Genomic DNA, 21,638 nt, shown 5'->3' with positions numbered 1-21,638 from the left:
CACGGTGCTGCAGCTCAGTTTCAAGGTCTTGGCAATCTTCTTATAGCCCAGGCCATCTTTATGTAGAGCAACAATTCTTTTTTTCAGATCCTCAGAGAGTTCTTTGTCATGAGGTGCCATATTGAACTTCCAGTGACCAGTCAGTATGAGGGAGTGTGAGAGCGATGACACCAAATTTAACACACCCGCTCCCCATTCACACCTGAGAACTTGTAACACTAACGAGTCACATGACACCGGGGAGGGAAAATGGCTAATTGGACCCAATTTGGACATTTTCACTTAGGGGTGTACTCACTTTTGTGGCCAGCGGTTTAGACATTAATGACTGTGTGTTTAGTTATTTTGAGGGGACAGCAAATTTACACTGTTATACAAGCTGTACACTCACTACTTTACATTGTAGCAAAGTGTCATTTCTTCAGTGTTGTCACATGAAAAGATATACTCAAATATTTACAAAAATGTGAGGGGTGTACTCACTTTTGTGATATATATATATATATATATATATATATAGATATATATATATATATATACACATACACACACACACACATACACACGTATTTAACCCGTTCTTGTGGCACTCCATATACAGTATACAGTATACTGTACTTCCATAACATTTTTCAACTGGTACCGGGAGACCTTCAGATGAGTCTTGTGAGGCCTGTGGGCATCCTTAAGCAAAACAACCGACATGTACATGTTTGTCATATTAGTGTGTAGTCCAAACTGTTCGGACGCTACAGACAGAAGTTGGCAGATTGGCTGTACCAACTACCAACGAGTCCCAAGATGCTTGTGGGGGCCGTAGAGCAAAATGGAGAACAACACCATGTTCGTGAGAGTCACATATTTCCATAATAGTTTGTAGGCCAAACCATTAAAAAGCATGATCAGTACACAGGTGCAACTTTTCCTGGGGACAATAAAAGGCCACTAAAATGTGCAGTTTAGTTACACAACACAATGCAACAGATGTCTCAAGTTGAGGGAGCATGGAATTGGCATGCTGACTGCAGGAATGTCCACCAGAGTTGCCAGATAATTGAATGTTAATTTCTCTACCATAAGCCACCTCCAACATTGTTTTAGAGAATTTGGCAGTACGTTCAACTGGCCTCACAACTGCAGACCACGTGTAACCACGCCAGCCCAGGGCCTCCACATCTGGCTTCTTCACCTGCGGGATCATCTGAGACCAGCCACCCGGACAGCTGATGAAACTGTGGGTTTGCACAACTGAAGAACTTCTGCACAAACTGTCAGAAACCGTCTCAGGGAAGCCCATCTGCGTGCTCATCGTCTTCACCAAGGTCTTGACCTGACTGTTGTGAGTGACTTCAGTGGGCAAATGCTCACCTTTGATGGCCACTGGCACGCTAGAGAAGTGTGCTCTTCACGGATGAATCCCGGTTTCAACTGTAGCGGGCAGATGGCAGATGGTGTCGTCTGGGCAAGCTATTTGCTGATGTCAACATTGTAAACAGATGCCCCATTGTGGCAGCGGAGTTATGGTATGGGCAGGCATAAGCTACGAACATCAAACACAATTGCATTTTATCGATAGCAATTTTAATGCACAGAGATACCGTGATGAGATACTGTTGTGCCATTCATCCGCCACCATCACCTCAATTTAGGGTATCTGATGCATATCTGTCTTCCCAGTCATGTGAAATCCACCAATTAGGGCCTAATTAATGTATTTCAATTGACTGATTTCCTTATATAAAACTGTAACTAAGTCTAAAATCTTAAGAATTGTTACATGTTCCATTTATATTTTAGTTCTGTCTATTTGGCCAAAACATAGACATGTATGATGTGTGCCATACTGAACTCTACTATACTATACTCTACTGTGCTCTACTCTACTGTGCCCTGCTGTACTGTACCCTACTGTACTGTGCTCTACTCTACTCAAGTTCTCTACATGAGTTTCTTACAATTGAAGAAAGGATCTATGGACTCTTAATCTAGTGGTCTTGGTCTTGAGACCACTCAAGACCACATATATTCGGGCATTAACTTGTCATGGTCTCAACTCACTGGGTCTGAGTCTGGATCTTGGGTCCAATGTCCTGGTATAAATATTGGTCTTGGCTCCTAGATATTACCTTAGTCTTTGGTTTACAAACCAATACAAACCAATTTGAATAAGACAATGCTTTCTGATCATTGGCTATTCACTCCCCACACATAGGAATCCCAACCCAATTGGGGAAGCCCTCAATGGCAATGTCTATATTAAAATTAGTTATATCCATCTGGAGTCCTCCAATTATATCTATGATTGACACTTCACACCGAAACGCCAAAATAAAGATAAGTGATAATTTAAACATCTAATGACATAATTAATGACTGAACAATATAGATTCTATTCCTCGAAATTCAATTTAAAGATTTGGAAAATCTTGTTAAAAATGATTTTTACTATTTTATTAATTTGGTGTGCAAATACCATTTAAACATGTATCTGTAATAGAAGGTTCATCAAAACAACCACTACTGTCCATGGTTCTCCCTATATTGCAACTTCTTCACAAATTTAGTGAGGTAAGGAAGTCAAATAAATATTTCAAATATGAAATATTAACAACGTGTGTGAGTAGTATACAGTATATGTTTACCTGAAATATGTTGGAAGAGTTTTAAATTGGCTTTACAGCTTCCTCTGGTGCAATATAATAATAATAATAAGATGTATTTTATATAGGGCTTTTCATACAGAATCTCAAAATAAAAACAAATTCAGGGGGCTGGCAGTTCATGGGATCAGTTCAGTAAAGGAGTAGCTTGAGTGGAGTTGGCATTGATGGTACAGCCAGGGAAGGAGAAACGTCAGACAGGCAGGCCCGGAGCTCTCCATCAGGCATCTCTCTCGGAAGTTCACAGCTACTCCTTCTATGTAGGTAGGCTGGAACATCCACCACCGAATGTGTAGCACCAACCTGGATGACGCTTCGGCACCATCGCCCAAGAGACCACCCCAGTTTGGCCTCGTAATCAGGAACAGGCGAGCCTCTGTCGTCGCCTCACACCACAGTACAAATCCTTCCAGAAGCCAGGGCAGGTGGAACAAAAAGCTGGTTCTGTATTGATGCATCATTCAAATTACATATGCCAGCTAGATAGCTAGCTATACCTAACCAAGCCATAGCTAACCAAGCCATAGCTAACCAAGCCAAGTAAACTTGCCATCGTCAGTTCTGCAACTACATAGGTCACCACAAGATATTATAGATCAACTCACAAGTTTTTGTACATTGTTTTTAAATGCAACAAAAAAACACTTAAATTATATGTACAGTATTTACAGATACAATTACATATCGGGATATTATTTAATGATATATCCCACAAAGAAATACTACAGTTTACTATAGAATATCACAGTACTTACTATAGACTTCTGTAGTATACAATACTACATACTGTAGTATCCCTCAATCATGTTCAGTACTTAGTATAGAATTTTGTAGTATACTATAGTAAATTCTACATTATTATTCACAAAAGAAACACTAGTAAATGTCAGCAAAGACATTTTTTTTTTACTATAGTAAATATAAATTTAATTAGTATATACCCTGCCCATTCCCATCCTCCACATCCCAATTTGTGCCGACCGTAAAGTGAGAAACCTACATGTCAAGTATAGGCCATATTGTGTTCCCTGTGATTATAAAAAAGAGAAGAAGCCCTGAACTCTCTGTTCAGAACCCAGTCCTACCTACCTACAGGTTATGGAATACAGTGCCTTGCGAAAGTATTCGGCCCCCTTGAACTTTGCGACCTTTTGCCACATTTCAGGCTTCAAACATAAAGATATAAAACTGTATTTTTTTGTGAAGAATCAACAACACGTGGGACACAATCATGAAGTGGAACAACATTTATTGGATATTTCAAACTTTTTTAACAAATCAAAAACGGAAAAATTGGGCGTGCAAAATTATTCAGCCCCTTTACTTTCAGTGCAGCAAACTCTCTCCAGAAGTTCAGTGAGGATCTCTGAATGATCCAATGTTGACCTAAATGACTAATGATGATAAATACAATCCACCTGTGTGTAATTAAGTCTCCGTATAAATGCACCTGCACTGTGATAGTCTCAGAGGTCCGTTAAAAGCGCAGAGAGCATCATGAAGAACAAGAAACACACCAGGCAGGTCCGAGATACTGTTGTGAAGAAGTTTAAAGCCGGATTTGGATACAAAAATATTTCCCAAGCTTTAAACATCCCAAGGAGCACTGTGCAAGCGATAATATTGAAATGGAAGGAGTATCAGACCACTGCAAATCTACCAAGACCTGGCCGTCCCTCTAAACTTTCAGCTCATACAAGGAGAAGACTGATCAGCGATGCAGCCAAGAGGCCCATGATCACTCTGGATGAACTGCAGAGATCTACAGCTGAGGTGGGAGACTCTGTCCATAGGACAACAATCAGTCGTATATTGCACAAATCTGGCCTTTATGGAAGAGTGGCAAGAAGAAAGCCATTTCTTAAAGATATCCATAAAAAGTGTCGTTTAAAGTTTGCCACAAGACACACCAAACATGTGGAAGAAGGTGCTCTGGTCAGATGAAACCAAAATTGAACTTTTGGCAACAATGCAAAACGTTATGTTTGGCGTAAAAGCAACACAGCTCATCACCCTGAACACACCATCCCCACTGTCAAACATGGTGGTGGCAGCATCATGGTTTGGGCCTGCTTTTCTTCAGCAGGGACAGGGAAGATGGATGGAAAGTTGATGGGAAGATGGATGGAGCCAAATACAGGACCATTCTGGAAGAAAACCTGATGGAGTCTGCAAAAGACCTGAGACTGGGACGGAGATTTGTCTTCCAACAAGACAATGATCCAAAACATAAAGCAAAATCTACAATGGAATGGTTCAAAAATAAACATATCCAGGTGTTAGAATTGCCAAGTCAAAGTCCAGACCTGAATCCAATCGAGAATCTGTGAAAAGAACTGAAAACTGCTGTTCACAAATGCTCTCCATCCAACCTCACTGAGCTCAAGCTGTTTTGCAAGGAGGAATGGGAAAAATGTCAGTCTCTCGATGTGCAAAACTGATAGAGACATACCCCAAGCGACTTACAGCTGTAATCGCAGCAAAAGGTGGCGCTACAAAGTATTAACTTAAGGGGGCTGAATAATTTTGCACGCCCAATTTTTCAGTTTTTGATTTGTTAAAAAAGTTTGAAATATCCAATAAATGTCGTTCCACTTCATGATTGTGTCCCACTTGTTGTTGATTCTTCACAAAAACATACAGTTTTATATCTTTATGTTTGAAGCCTGAAATGTGGCAAAAGGTCGCAAAGTTCAAGGGGGCCGAATACTTTCGCAAGGCACTGTATTTGCTTGATCTGCTAGTATTTCTCTACTAGGTTTCCTCAAGGAGAAAGCTTCACACTTCTATGTTAAAGATAATAAAACAAAAATGATTATTTAGTAAAAATACTACAGTAATGTACACAAAATACCTACAGTAAATACTACAGTATACTACTAAAAACAAATTTACTATAATAAATACAACAGTATTCACTGTTTTTTGTCGGACTTCAGTCTGCAAAAACACTACAGCACTAAAGTCTGTTTACTGCAGTAAAGTCTGTAAAACCATTACAGTGAATACTATAGTATTCCTACCATAGTACACACAATGGTATTTTTTTATGTGGGTATGCTTCTTCACAGCGCCATGGCAACCACAGAACCACGGATATAAGCATTACCTGACTAATACGTTTTAAAAATGTTTTCAAAAATAAATACATCATTAAAATATATAATTTTGTGTGTATAGAACCTGTGTTTAGAATAACTCATGTACAGTAAATAGATGTAAGGTTTAAACTCACAGCTGAGGTGGCTGTGGCCATAGTGTTGGCGGCGACATGGGTGTCGCTGGCATCTTTAGGGTTGCTCATGGCTCCGTTGCGGATCACAAGGTCAGGGCAGTATGTTGCGAAGCAGTCCTTAGCCCTTTTCACTCTCTTTCTTACTCAACGGAGGACTTTTGGGTAGCATAACCTGCGAAAAGGACAGGAATGGTATTGTTGGTCTTAGTCAAGTGACTATTGGTAAATTGGGTCAAACGTTACGTCAATCACCCAAATTATCTTTTGGTTAGTGATTTCATTGTACGTCCTACATGATGATTATACGTCCATAATAACGACATAGGCAACGCCATTGTCATGACGCCGTTTACACATTTAGGGCCACATCACCAGACCAGGAAAAAGTAGGGTAAGATTCAGGGTCTGGAAAAAGTCCTGGCCCTAACCATATGGACAAACCCTTGTGAGTGAACAAGCTTACAGTATTGTGATTCTGAATGGGGCCAACACAGCGGCAAATAACAAAAGCAATCAATTTCTCTACTGTAGCTCTGAGTTTAGCTAAAAGTGAAGTCTTTTTTTTAATGAAAACATGGGTGATAGCTTCATCATGAAAACACTGCTAAGAATTGCTGTGTCCTGAAGGGTTCAGAGGAGATTATGATGTACCCACCTTGGCAAGACCACAACATCCAATTTAGGGTGGAAAACCCCCTTTTTTTTATACGCTTTTTTCCAAGCAAGCAAATCAACTCAGCTGATGAGGCAGTGTCTTGTAACAGAAGCTGTTGTTACCAAGGTCTATTAGTGGTCACCTGATTTGCGTGATAAGTAACCTTGCCTGAGACCTGAAGACTTAAATTACATCTCCGAGCTAATGCATAAGACTTAGCTCAGTGGGCTAACAGTGTTCAGGCGGAAAGCCGACCCGGGTGTTTATGATAACATTCATACACAAACACCCATAAACAGCTGAGAGCTTCTCTGATAGTGGATAGTGTTTGTCTACAGAGAATAACATTTACAGTTATTATGAGTCTGTATTCTTTTTAAGAAGCAGTGAGGGTCAGGGTTGAGGGTAAGGGTCAGGGTTGCCAGATTGTTACCTGGTATTTAGATAACATATTTAGAGAATATCTTGAAGTATTCCCTTCAATGACATCAGAACATCTGAATGCAGGGTTTGAGGGTCAGGGTTGCCAGATTGTGTTCTGGCTGTGGTCAGATAGTGGGGTTGCCATTAGAACCCGACCGATATATCAGTTCACCTATATTATCAATTCAACCGATAACTGATATTCTATAAATAGAATTTTAAAAAAAAGGGTTAATCTGAACACTTGTGGCCATTCTCATGTAATTTTCACAATGTATGAAATCAACATTTGAAGCATAGTTATTGGACAATTGCTCTTTTGGATGGCAATTTCGGAGAATTCAGTGTGGGAAATTACACTTTCCTTTCCCCACTGTAAAACCGTATATCGGCAGATATGTCAGTATCGGTAAGTGTTCCTCCCAAAATTGGAAGCGGTATCAGATCCAAAGAAACATATCGGATGGGCTCTAGTTGCCATATTGTGTAGGCCGAGTCCACTTGGAAATCCCCCTAATCACTAGCCCAAACCATTTCAGTGAGTGAATTGACATGCTCAGCATTTTCCCTATCATTTTTGTGATTATATGTAAAACATGACTAAGTATTGACAGTATGTTGGTCTTGTTTAACATTTGAAAATAAGGATATGCATTTCTAATGTATACATTTACATAAAGAGGCATATTAAAATAAAGAAGTTGTTTCATTTTCTCTCACTTTCGTATAATCAAAATGGGACCCATATCTCCCTCTGATTTCCATTGATGCATCTCAATAGTCTACAGGGTGCTTCCTCTCCTCATCCCCCATCTGTTGCATGCACTGAACTGAGAGGACACTACTCTCCCTATGAGTGATAAGGAATACATCCCCAGTCTCGCCACTGCAGGAAGAGACTGTCAGTGTGGTTTACATCAACAAGGTCACTGCTGCAATGTCACCGCCTTCGGAAAACACCCAACACCCTCCCTCTGATTTCCAGCCATAAACTGAGGAGGAGGAATGGGATGGAGGATGTTTATTAGAGGTATCCTATGACACGTCATGAACTCTTAGGGGGAAAAAAAGAACCAAAAAGATTTTGACTGTCCTCATATGAGAACCCTTTGAATCACTCCTTTAGGTTCCAGGTAGAACCCTTTTAGGTTACATGTAGAAGAACCCTTTCCACAGAGGGTTCTAAATGGATCCCAAAAGAGTTCTACCTGGAACCAAAAAGGGTTCTACCTGGAACCAAAAAGGGTTCTACCTGGAACCAAAAAGGGTACTCCTATGGGGACAGCAGCAGAACCCTTTTTTGTGCTTGGTGTGGTTGGGAATGATACGATACTCATATTACGCATACGTATAATATGTGACAATCATATTATTATATTTGAGTGGGGGTGGGAATTGTGGATCTACAGTACAGATAGTGCTGAATCATGTGAGGTCACAAGGGAGTTCATTAGAGATTTATGTTGAGATTTTGTCATCACTCACTACAAAATGTTGCTTGAGGTTGTCACAGTCGTCCTCCTCTTCATCTGAAGAGGAGGACGGCTACCTAAGTATGATTCTCAATCAGAGACAACTAATGACACCTGCCTCTGATTGAGAACCATAGAAACGCCCCAAAACATAGAAAAACAAACAGACTGCCCACCCAACTCACGCCCTGACCATACTAAATAAATACAAAACAAAGGAAATAAAGGTCAGAACGTGACAGAGGTATGGTTTCGTCTTTGGTGGTCCATCTTATGGTGAAACTTGTGAAGCTGAAAGCCCTCAAAGGACACAGAAGCAGGCAGACACACACAGACAAACAGATATACATAGGGCACATGTAAGAGAGCAATTAGGGGACCTCATAAATCTCAATATTACTTCCATATATAGAAGCAGTAGCTGTGTGTGTGTGTCTCTGATTACGCTGTTGGTTCTTTCAGTTCAACCTTCATTTCATTAAAGTGGAAGAGATCCATCTGATGACTCAATCATGACCCATCTCTCCCTGATATCAAATCAATACTTCTCCTAGGACAAAAACAGTTAGAAGAACACCAAAGAAGAAACACAAGTAGTTCCAGCAGGAAATGCCTTATTAGCATTCCATATCAATACACAAAGCTTCTAATTTATCATCCGCACAGCAGGGATTATTTACACCTTTTCAAAATCCACTGAAAATAGCTGTTATTTTAGACAGGATCGTGAGGTCACAAAAAATGCACTAAGCCTAAAACTACACAAATTATCATACTGCACGTCAGCATTTACTGAAGTGAAATCTCTGACTTCCATTTTTGACTGTATAAACCCTAGAGAGCAGACGTCGACACAAAGGGACAATGGTTCTCTTTGGTGACGACCCTCTGCCCCAGCACCACACCCCTCATCGATTCAAAGGGCTTAATCATGTCAAAGCGCTTAGTGGAAAAACAGCACCAATGACTCGCCAGCCAACAATGAGAAAGGCAAAAGGCATATGGGAGATTACGGTGCCGTACCTACTCTTGCCTTTGTTGTCGTAGTTTTAGTGGTCGGTGATATGTTAAAGTAAATCTGTGGTGGACCTGCAGGTGGTGGGACGATTATTAAAAGGCTACAAGGTCAGCGTTCGGAAACCCACTAGGGATTACAGGGTTAAAAATGTTTGCGTGAAAAGATTAGTGTGATTGTTAACGTGGGACTCGTGAGCGTATGGATCGAAGACCTTAACTAATATTTTTTGTTCAGACCCGATAAAAGTTTTAGAACGGTCCAAAACGGACCATACGGTTTTGGGAAAGTTACGGGTAGATATGTGGTAGGCCAGGAGCTACTCTACTGTAGACCTTAGGGCATGAAACGCAAGAGGACGGACCTTCTTCTTTCAGGTCATAGCTATGAGTGCACTGTGTTTTTTTCCTTACAGTTAATTTACTTCCTTACTTCACTCTCTTCAAAGTACATACTGTAGTGATCCTCGCTATATTCTTCCACTGCAAATCTACCATTTCAGTGTTTTACTTGCTATATTGTATTTACTTTGCCACCATGGCATTTTTTTTGCCTTTACCTCCCTTCTTACCTCATTTGCTCACATTGTATATAGACTTATTTTTCTACTGTATTATTGACTGTATGTTTGTTTTACTCCATGTGTAACACTGTGTTGTTGTATGTGTCGACCTGCTTTGCTTTATCTTGGCCAGGTCGCAATTGTAAATGAGAACTTGTTCTCAACTTGCCTAAATAAAAATAAAAATAAATAAATAAATAAATATGAGCCACGTTGCAAATCCTACAAAGTGGGTTAACCCTATTTGTGCTATGCGTAGGGTGTTTGCCTTTCAAGCCAGCAACCTGGGTTCGCATCCCTGTCCTGCCATTTGCTACGTTGGTGTCAGAAGTGTGATGGTGCCCGTGAGGCCATCGGAGAGGCGTGCACACGTGAGGGACTTGGTATAGAGAAGCGTGGGGGGTGATGTAGCAACCTTAACTCAACACCTAGCGACCTCAAGAGGTTTCAGACCTCTTGTTGTAAAGGTGTTGGCTGGACAGTCGCTGCACCCGGGTTTGCGTCCTGGTTGGGACTACCCCCTAAATGAGCTACATTGGTGTCAGAAGTGGGATGGCAACCCTGAGGCCATTGTGTTCGAATGGAGCAGTGTAGAAACACTCATTATATGAGCCAGGTTACAATTCCCACCAAGCGGATCTTTTTTTTTTTACTATTTTCTACATTTTACAATAAACAGTGAAGACTTCAAAACTATGAAATGACTATATGATTCCATATGTGTTATCAAAAAAAGTGTGAAACATATATTTTATATTTGAGATTCTTCAAAGTAGCCACCCTTTGCCTTGATGACAGCTTTGCACACGCTTGGCATTCTCTCAACCAGCTCCATGAGGTAGTCACCTGGAAATCATTTCAATTAACAGGTGTGCCTTGTTAAAAGTTAATTTGTGGAAGTTATTTAGTTCTTAATGCGTTTGAGCCAATCAGTTGTGTTGTGACAAGGTAGGGGTGGTATACAGAATATAGCCCTATTTGGTTAAAGACCAAGTCCATATTATGGCAAGAACAGCTCAAATAAGCAAAGAGAAATGACAATCCATCATTACTTTAAGGCATGAAGGTCAGTCAATGAGGAACATTTCAAGAACTTTGAACATTTCTTCAACTGCAGTGGCAAAAATCATCAAGCTCTATGATGAAACTGGCTCTCATGAGGACTGCCACAGGAAAGGAGGACCCAGAGTTACCTCTACAGCAGGGGATAAGTTCATTAGAGTTACCAGCCTCAGAAATCGCAGCCCAAATAAATGCTTCACAGAGTCCAAGTAACATCTCAACATCAACTGTTAAGAGGAGACTGCATGAATCGGGCCTTCATGGTCCAATTTCTGCAAAGAAACCACTACTAAAGGATGCCAATAAGAAGAAGAGACTTGCTTGGCCCAAGAAACTCAAGCAATGGACATTAGACTGGTGGAAATCTATCCTTTGGTCTGATGAGACCAAAGTTGAGATTTTTGGTTCCAACCGCCGTGTCTTTGGGAGACGTAGAGTAGTTGAACGGATGATCTCTGCATGTGTTGTTCCCACCGTGAAGCATGGAGGAGGAGGTGTGATGGCGTGGGGCTGCTTTGCTGGTGACGTTGTCCGTGATTTATTTAGAATTCAAGACACACTTAACCAGCATGACTACCACAGCATTCTGCAGCAATACGCCATCCCATCTGGTTTGTGCTTAGTGGGATTCTCATTTGTTTTTCAATAGGACAATGACCCAAAACACACCAGTGACCCAAAACACACACTGTGTATGGGCTATTTGACCAAGAAGGAGGGTGATGATGGAGTGCTGCATCAGATGACCTGGCCTCCACAATCACCCGACCTCAACCCAATTGAGATGGTTTGGGATGAGTTGGATGGCAGAGTGAAGGAAAAGCAGCCAACAAGTGCTCAGCATATGTGGGAACTCCTTCAAGACATTCCAGGTGAAGCTGGTTGAGAGAATGCCAATTGTGCAAAGCTGTCATCAAGGCAAAGGGTGGCTACTTTGTAGAATCTCAAATATAAAATATGTTTTGATTTGTTTAACACTTTTTTGGTTACTACATGATTCCATATGTGTTATTTCATGGTTTTGATGTCTTCACTATTATTTTACAGTGTAGAAAATAGTAAAAATTAAGAAAAACCCTTGAATGAGTAGATGTGACCAAACTTCTGACTGGTACTGTATATCAGCTTGAAGAAAGCAGGTAACGTTGCACTTAAGGGCATTTCCATCTAAAAGGATCCATGAGCACCATCGTAGAGTTCATAGTAGCATGTCAAATTGGGTGTCAAATGAAAGCTAAGAGTCTTTTTCAGGCTTTGAAATAGTCTTAAAAGGTATTAGAAATATATCAAAAAATAATAATGTTGAAGTTAAGACTCCAGCCAACTAATATCAACAACAATTAGATGTTGTTTTGGATAAATGATTTGCCTTCTGCACGTTTAAGAAACATTGCCTTGTAATTCCGTTACCAAAACCCCACATATCTGTAAGATATTTTCTAATTTCTCTCCCTCATGAGGGAGGATAATTAAAGTTCACATAAGTAACAAGTAGACCTAAGTTAGTGGTTTGACTGATATCAAGTTTCTTTATGAATTATTACATGATTATAACTCGTAATCCTGTTACCTAATTGGTAACAGAATTATAGAAGAATCTAACAGGATTACTGCAATTGAAATGGCTACAATGGGAAATCATAGCAGTCACAAACCACAGTTGGGCCACCTGTTAGTGTCCTCCCTTCCACTGGCATACTGTTATGTTCAGCTCATCTGGTGGTCAAAGCAAGGCTGTTAAAACAGTCTGGAAAACCCCTCCCTCTCACTCTCCCTTTCTCGCTCTCTCAGCTGCTCCCTCTCTCTTTCCTCTCCAGTTAATGCCACCTCTCCTGGCTCTTACTGACACCTACCATGACACATACCACCTACCCTCTTTCCATTTAGTGTAACAAGCATCCTCACACACTGAACACCGATCGTCCACGGACGTTGAAAAGTAGTTGAAATTTGGTCACTCCGCCCTGGCCGGACCAAATCTGAACCAATCATAGATGTTTATGTTTCACAAGTTTGGAGAGCACAGTACAGTAGAGCACAGTAGAGTTCAGTACAGTACAGCACACTAGAGTAGAGTACTGTATAATACACTTTATTGTACGGTGCCCGGTTGCATAAAGCATCTTAAGTACATTTTCCCCTTATCTTTTCCATTAAAGTTTCCTTCACTTTAAGTCAGCTGCACAAAAAAAAACTTTTTGGCGAAGTTCCCACTTAAATTAAATGAAAAAGTTAAGGGTGCCCATGAGGTCCCTTAAGTGCTTCATTCAGTATGGATATCAATGTAAACAGCATTTGTGGAGATGAATGTTGTTTTCCTCTGCCCTGGTTTCAAAAGGAAAACATCCACCAGCTAGCTACCTACTTAGCTAAACATTGGAAGGTGCACAATCCATGGCTATAAAGCTAGCTGGCTAGCTACCTACTCTGTAAGTTAGCATGCTAGTGCTAGAAAGTAATAAAAACAAGTTCAGAAAAAAGTAACTAAAAGAAACGTGATTTGTGATCTTCTGAATCAATTTGTTTCTCCTGTTTTGAATGTAGAAGTTCTATTTTTGTGATCTCCCAAAATAAATGTGATTCAGTCAGTGAATCAGGTCATCTCCATGTTAACCAGACTCTTTCTGCAGTACATGCCTTCAAACTACCTTAAAACCTTTCAATTCTGCTCTTATCTAAGGAAATGTTAGATGGGCTCTATATGTCACACCCTTAAACAATTCCCTTAGGTAAGGGAAAATTAGTCCTCATGGTAAACCCTTAAGTGAAACACTGAAAGGTGTTTTATGCATCTGTACTGAACATAACTACTTTTCTGTGCTGTACTGTACTGTTCTAAACTCTACTGTGCTGTAATGTGATGTCAAAACTTATGAAACAAGGGACGTCTGATTGTTTCAGATTTGGTCTGGTCTGGACCAACCAAATGTGGTTTTGTTTGGGGGCGGAGCTCATTACAATAATAGAATAGAATAATACCCAAATATGCAAAAGAGGGATATTGCATATTTTTACCTTTGTATACCTATTCATGATATGAGGATCACCATGAAGAGAATGATATTAATATCCATAATTATGCATTTCTCTAAAGTGCAGCTCAGGGACCCATGATGTAATCCATTACCAGACATAAATCCACTTCACCTACTGTTGTTCAATAACCAAAATATTTTTTTTCAAACTCAAGGTGTTATGTCATAGCTGACACCCCATTCTTTCTGCTGACATCATTGAATCTTAATAAGATATTTAAACGTGGTCGCATCTGCACAGTTCTTCCAGTAAATCTGTTTTTGTGAAATGTTGTGTATATTGTTCATAGAGTTGTACAGTTTGATAAACTTTGAAATCAATGGTTTTTGTTTGGCATACAAATCTGAGTCAAAGCGTAATTCCATTATTGTGGAATTGTCCTTAAACTTAGAAAAAGCAAGTAGTCTAGTTGGTGAATACAACCAATTAAAAGTGGAGTAAAAAATGTAAGGGTGATTCGAACACAAAAATTGTCAAAACTGTTGTGTGCAAACCCCCTTCTTATTTTTGAACATCAGCTAGTACATCAGCTTATATATTCAACTACCATATATATTTCAGTATGTATGACACCTGAGTAGGCTACATCAGAGAAGTGGAAATAGAAAACTGCTAAATAATTGTTTTTTGCTCTCGTCTCCCCAGCTCCTCTCGTTTACCGGTATGACTCAAGGTAACAGAGGACAGTGACTCAGCAGCAAACCACATCTGATATTCACGCACTCTGGGACAGACTATCGGATTGTGAGCACGCAACATTTCCTTCAATGGATTGAAAAGCATAACTGCTTTGATGGTTGCAGATAAGAACCAGTCTCATAAAGTATCTTGGGGCTTTAATTTCGTTCATTCAAAGTGTTTCCCTGGTCTACACCATTTCCCATCCCTGTCCTGTCAAAATAGAGTTTTCAATAGCGTCTGCAACCACTAGTGCATGTGGAATAGAGGTCATGACCTAATAAGGTCTGCAGTACACGTCATTCCCACCATCTTGGGTAATTGACGATGCCTAGTTTGGTCAAAGTTGATCAGAGCTAGCTGGCATGCCCTCTAGATTTACTTGGACAGCGCACCAAATGGCATCCTATTCCCTATATAGTGCACTACTTTTGACGAGGGCTCACAGGGCTCTGGTCAAAAGTAGTGCATTATATAGGGAATAGGACGCCATTTGGGACACATAATCAGTGTGAACATGCCATGCCTTGGCCAAAAACAAAAGCAGGTGCGAACACACACGTACAGTGCTGTAGTTGCTATCCCCCTCCGTTGACTTTCAGCTTGGCTGAGCACTCAGTGATGGAAAGAATGCAGAATCATCCTGAGCCACTTATGCCACTTGAACAGCCAGTGACTGCACCAGCTGCATACGTCCAGTACTGAACAGTGGCTGGAGAAGTAAATTATTGCCTGCTGGCAAAGTGGCTAACTAGCAGCACCAAGGTTGTATTATTATGGTTATGCAATGCAGTGTTCTTTTTGAGTATTAGGGACCCACAAGAGCAGCAAGACACTAGACATGCCAAGGTAAACAAATTGTAATGATAAAGTAGAGGCACATAAAGACCCATGGGCTATTCCTCTACCACCAATTTTGCAACAACGTTTCTATCCAAGATGGATCTTCATCAGGGCCCGTATTAAGTTAATCTTGCCTTTATAGAATATGCTTAAAATTCGATTTTTGGTTTGTGTGACTTAGGCCTGTATTCTTAAAGTGCCTCAGAGTAGAAGTTGGCTTTTTAGATCATAATTAAATGAACGGGGGACCTGATCCTAGATCAGCACTCCTACTCTAATACGCTTTGGGAATACGGGCCTAGGTCACACACAAATATCTAAGTTTAAGCATATTCTATAACGGCAAGATTAACTTTGTAAAATAAGAGAAAATGAAAATAAGCTAATAATTATGATCCGTTAATAAATCATTTTGTGACTAGGGGGCAGTATTTTCATTTTTGGAAAAATAACGTTCCCATAGGAAACAGGATATTTTGTCAGGACAAGATGCTAGAATATGCATATAATTGACAGCTTAGGATAGAAAACACTCTAAAGTTTCCAAAACTGTAAAAATATTGTCTGTGAGTAACAGAACTGATATTGCAGGCGAAAGCCTGAGAAAAATCCAATCCGGAAGTGACTCATCTTTTGAAAGCTCTGCGTTCCAATGCGTCCCTATTGAGCAGTGAATGGGCTATCAACCACAATGCTGTAGACAATGTCTACAGCATTGTGACGTAGTTTTACGCATTTATGTTGAAGAATACACTTAAGCTGCTACATTGCGCAAGTGGTCACCTGATGGCTCTCAGAGTGATTCTCGCGTAAAATACAGAGGTAGCCATTATTCCAATTGGTCCTACTGAAAACCAATTGTCCCGGTGGATATATTATCGAATAGATATTTGAAAAACACCTTGAGGATTGATTATAAACAACGTTTGCCATGTTTCTGTCAATATTTTTTGGCGTTTTCGTGACTGCAATTTCCGGGCGATTTCTCAGCCAAACGTGAAGAACAAACTAAGTTATTTCGCCTACAAAAAAAAATTATTGGAAAAAAGGAACATTGGCTATCTAACTGGGAGTCTCGTGAGTGAAAACATCCGAAGCTCATCAAAGGTAAACAATTTAATTTGATTGCTTTTCTGATTTCCGTGACCAAGTTACCTGCTGCTAGCTGGACAAAATGCTATGCTAGGCTATCGATAAACTTACACAAATGCTTGTCTAGCTTTGGCTGTAAAGCATATTTTGAAAATCTGAGATGACAGGGTGATTAACAAAAGGCTAAGCTGTGTCTCAATATATTTCACTTGTGATTTTCATGAATAGGAATATTGTCTAGGAATATTTATGTCCGTTGCGTTATGCTAATTAGTGTCAGTCGATGATTACGCTCCCGGACCCGGGATGGGGAGTTACTAGAGGTTAACTGGTCATCATATTTCATAAAGATTTCCCTTTGCTTCACAAAGCGGTAACGTTGATCTCTCCAAAATAGTGGCTGTCATGAGATAGATACCATCTCTAACTCAAGACCTTATCATTCCTCTCTTCTCAAAGAATGAGAGAAAAATAAAGGGAGAGGGGGAAAATGTATTGAAAAGACAGAGACAGGAAGTGCCTCACGGCAATCCTACATGGAAACATCGGGACATATTGAAAGCTGCTAAAGAACATGATTTTTCATCTTATGTTGTGTGTTCACAGCTGTATGGTAGTGACCTGCTGAGTGAGTAGTGACGCAGACTCAAGTTACTCAGCTAGTGCTCATAGGCACAAAATTGAGATAAATCTGTTTTACCATCCAACAGGAAACAGTCATAAAAAAAGTCAGTAACACTTGCAGTTTTTTCTTCTGCCTCACCAAAACCTCCTCTGTGTCGCGCTACAGTGTGTGACATGATAACATTACAACCGCTTCTTAGAGGCTTCCATTTACAAAGGAGAGATGATATTTCTTCTTCACAAGGGACACCGAAACCCAAACTTGAGAAAGACAGCAGAGTTTAAGGGAGCGGAGCTAAAAGAGGCAACACCTACTTTGAAATAATTTAAGTGGATGCTCTTATACAATGGATGCTCTTATCTCAGCAACTCTCCCAGTAAGTGTAGGTAGGACTACAGCATGGAGTCTCAACCGCAGCATAATAATGAGCATAACTGGCGCGAATCCCCACTAGACAGTGCTACTGTATAACGTACAACACTTCAAAAGACAGAGTATAAAGTGAGTGAAGTCTGAACGGTGTGTCTATGAGCTTGCAGCAGACGACGTGACCAAGGTGTGGAGAGAGAGTGACAGAGCTTACCTCAGCGTGCTCACTGCAGAGAGCTTCCAGCAACAGCAAACATCGTAGGGACCGAGTCAAATCCCACGGAATTCAGAAAGGCAGTGAGAGGGAGAGAACACCGAGAAGAGGGAGTGTGTGCATCTGTTTGTGAGAGAGAGGGAGAGAGCGTGTGTAAGGGATGAAGAGAGAGGCAGCGCAAAAGAGAGTGAGGGAGATTGTGGTTAGTTCTGTATTCCTGTCTTGGCTCTCCCCTTAACACACGACACGCACACACTCACCCTGGCAAATGCACACTCTACACTCGCAACCATTGAGCACCAACTAATGTTTCAAACCCTCCCCCAAATTCAAGCCCCCATCGGTTAGTCTTTCTCCTCTAGCCCTCTGACAAGCATGTGACCGTAGGAGATGACTCGACAATAAGGGACACACACACACACACACACACACACAGACTCGCTCTGTGTTAAACACAGTGTGAAACATGACACATGCCGAAAGACATTTGCGTTCAGACACTGTCTACAGCAGCTATTTAAAATCTGACAATGACCTACGTTTCGAAAATGCGGACAAGGTTATACAGTACCAGTCAAAGGTTTGGACACACCTACTCATTCAAGGGTTGTTCTTTATTTTTACTATTTTCTACATTGAAGAATAATAGTGAAGACTTCAAAACTATGAAATAACACATGTAATCATGTAGTAACCTAAAAAGTGTTAAACAAATCAAAATATATTTTAGATTTGAGATTCTTCAAAGTTGCCACCCTTTGCTATGATGACAGCTTTGCACACTCTTGGCATTCTCTCAACCAGATTCACCTGGAATGCTTTTCCAACAGTCTTGAAGGTGTTCCCACATATGCTGAGCACTTGTTGGCTGCTTTTCCTTCACTCTGCGGTCCAACTCATCCCAAACCATCTCAATTGGGTTGAGGTAGGGTGATTGTGGAGGCCAGGTCATCTGATGCAGCACTCCACCACTCTCCTTCTTTGTCAAATAGCCCTTACACAGCCTGTAGGTGTGTTTTGGGTCATTGTCCTGTTGAAAAACAGATGATAGTCCCACTAAGCGCAAACCAGATGGGATGGTGTATCGCTGCAGAATGCTGTGGTAGCCATGCTGGTTAAGTGTTCCTTGAATTCTAAATAAATCACTGACAGTGTCACCAGCAAAGCAGCCCCACACCATCACACCTCCTCCTCCATGCTTCATGGTGGGAAATACACATGCAGAGATCATCCATTCACCAGCTCTGCGTATCACAAAGACAAAGTGGTTGGAACCAAAAATCTCAACTTTGGACTCATCAGACCAAAGGACAGATTTCCACCGGTCTAATGTCCATTGCTCATGTTTCTTGGGCCAAGCAAGTCTCTTCTTATTATTGGTGTCCTACAGTGTGGTTTCTTTGCAGCAATTCGACCATGAACGCCTGATTCACCCAGTCTCCTCTGAACAGTTGATGTTGAGATATGTCTATTACCAGGACTTTGTGAAGCATTTATTTGGTCTGCATTTTCTGAGGCTGGTAACTCTAATGAACTTATCTTATGCAGCAGGGGTAACTCTGGGTCTTTCTTACCTGTGGCGGTCTTCATGCGAGCCTGTTTCATCATAGCTCTTGATGGTTTTTGCAACTACACTTGAAGAAACTTTAAAAGTTCTTAAAATATTCTGCATTGACTGACCTTTATGTCTTAAAGTAATGATGGACTGTCGTTTCCCTTTGCTTTCTTTTTTTAGCTATTCTTACCGTAATATGGACTTGGTCTTTAACCAAATAGGGCTATCTTCTGTATACCATCCCTACCTTGTCACAACACAATTGATTGGCTATAAAGGCATTAAGAATTAAATCAATTCCACAAATCAACTTCAAACAAGGCACACCTGTTAATTTAAATGCATTCCAGGTGAATTCCTCATGAAGCTGGTTGAGAGAATGCCAAGTGTGCAAAGCTGTCATCAAGGCAAAGGGTGGCTACTTTGAAGAATCTCAAATATAAAATACATTTTGATTTGTTTAACACTTTTTTTTATTACTACACAATTTAATGTGTGTTATTTCATAGTATTGATATCTTCACTATTATTCTACCCTGTAGAAAATTACTTCAACTAACCTAGAGAGAGAGGTGTGTAGATGTGTCAAAACCTTTGACTGGTACTGTATATGGATTGTAGATACTGATTCTATCCCACTAGAAACCAGATTGAGATGCATAAAGGCTATGTGTACAGTGAAAAATAAGTTATTTGAAATAGTAAAAACTATTGATTAAAGGTTAAACAACATTCAAACATTCATGTATTCAGATTGTATACCAGGTGAGTCAGCTGAGAACAAGCAATTTTTTTCCCCCCTGTTTTTTATACAAGAAACAGTAGGTCACTAAAAATGATGACATCCAGGAAAATCAAACATCTAGCTAAAAAACATCAAATCAAATCAAACTTTATTTGTCACATGCGCCGAATACAAGTGGAGACCTTAACGTGAAATGCTTACTTTACAAGCCCTTAACCAACAGTGCAGTTCAAGGAAGAGTTAAGAAATACTTACCAAATAAACTAAAGTAAAAAATAATAATAAAAAGCAACACAATAAAATAACAATAATGAGGCTATACACAAGGGGTACCACTACCGAGTCTATGTGCGGGAGAACAGGTTAGTCAAAGTAATTTGTACATGTAAGTAGTGGTGAAGTGGCTATTTATAGATAATAAACAGTGAGTAGAGGGGGTGGTCAATGTAAATAGTCCGGTGGCCATTTGATTAATTGTTCAGCAGTCTTATGGTTTGGGGGTAGAAGCTGTTAAGGAGCCTTTTGGTCCTCCAGTACTGCTTGCCGTGCGGTAGTCCAGGATCCAGTTGCAGAGGGAGGTGTTTAGTCCCAGGGTCCTTAGCTTAGTGATGAGCTTTGTGGGCACTATGGTGTTGAACGATGAGCTGTAGTCAATGAAAAACATTCTCACATACAGTAGGTGTTCTTTTTGTCCAGGTGGGAAAGGGCAGTGTGGACTGCAATTGAGAATGCGTCACCTGTGGATCTGTTGGGGTGGTATGCGAATTGGAGTGGGTCTAGGGTATCCGGGAGGACGCTGTTGATGTGAGCCATGACCAGCCTTTAAAAGCACTTGATGACTACCGATGTGAGCGTTAAGGGGCAGTATTCATTTAGGAAGGTTACCTTCGCTTCCTCATCAAAGCTATTCAATGCATGAACAGTATTATAACATCATCTTGTCATTTCCTACCATAGACCCCTTGGATTTTTCAAATTTTATTGTGTTACAAAGTCGGATTAAAATTGATTTAATTGTCATTTTTTGTCAATAATCTACACAAAATACTCTAATGTCAAAGTGGAAGTACAATTTTAGCATTTTTTATGATTAATAAAAATGTAATAACTAAAATAGTCGTTGCATACGTATTCAGCTCCCTGAGTAAATCCATGTTAGAAACACCTTTGGCATCAAATACAGCTGTGAGTTTTCTTGGGTAAGGCTATAAGAGATTTGCACCCCTGGATTGTGCAATATTTGCCCATTATTCTTTTAAAAATTCTTCAAGCTCTGTCAAGATGTTGGGGATCATGGTTAGACAGCAATTTTCAAGTCTTACCATAGATTTTCAAGCAGATTTAAGTCAAAACTGTAACTTGGCCTTTCAGGAACATTCACTGTCTTCTTGGTAAGC

At 40.3% G+C, this 21,638-nt stretch overlaps 1 protein-coding gene across 1 annotated transcript in view; it reads right to left on the bottom strand.

Annotated features, from left to right (window-relative positions):
- The window catches only part of LOC139386572 (anion exchange protein 2-like), a 69,139-nt gene extending 50,965 nt beyond the window's left edge, over nucleotides 1-18,174 (bottom strand). Inside the window, exons 1-2 of the mRNA XM_071132225.1 lie at nucleotides 17,942-18,174; nucleotides 5,896-6,067 (exon numbers count right to left, since the gene is read on the bottom strand). Of these exons, the coding sequence (XP_070988326.1) occupies nucleotides 5,896-5,964 (69 nt within the window). The 5' untranslated portion in view covers nucleotides 5,965-6,067; nucleotides 17,942-18,174. The remainder of the gene's footprint in view (nucleotides 1-5,895; nucleotides 6,068-17,941) is intronic.
- Between the last annotated feature and the right edge of the window lie 3,464 nt (nucleotides 18,175-21,638).

The sequence above is a fragment of the Oncorhynchus clarkii genome, chromosome 28 (assembly GCF_045791955.1).
Source record: "Oncorhynchus clarkii lewisi isolate Uvic-CL-2024 chromosome 28, UVic_Ocla_1.0, whole genome shotgun sequence".
Lineage (NCBI taxonomy): Eukaryota > Metazoa > Chordata > Actinopteri > Salmoniformes > Salmonidae > Oncorhynchus > Oncorhynchus clarkii.
This window is presented reverse-complemented; position numbering and strand designations above follow the sequence as displayed.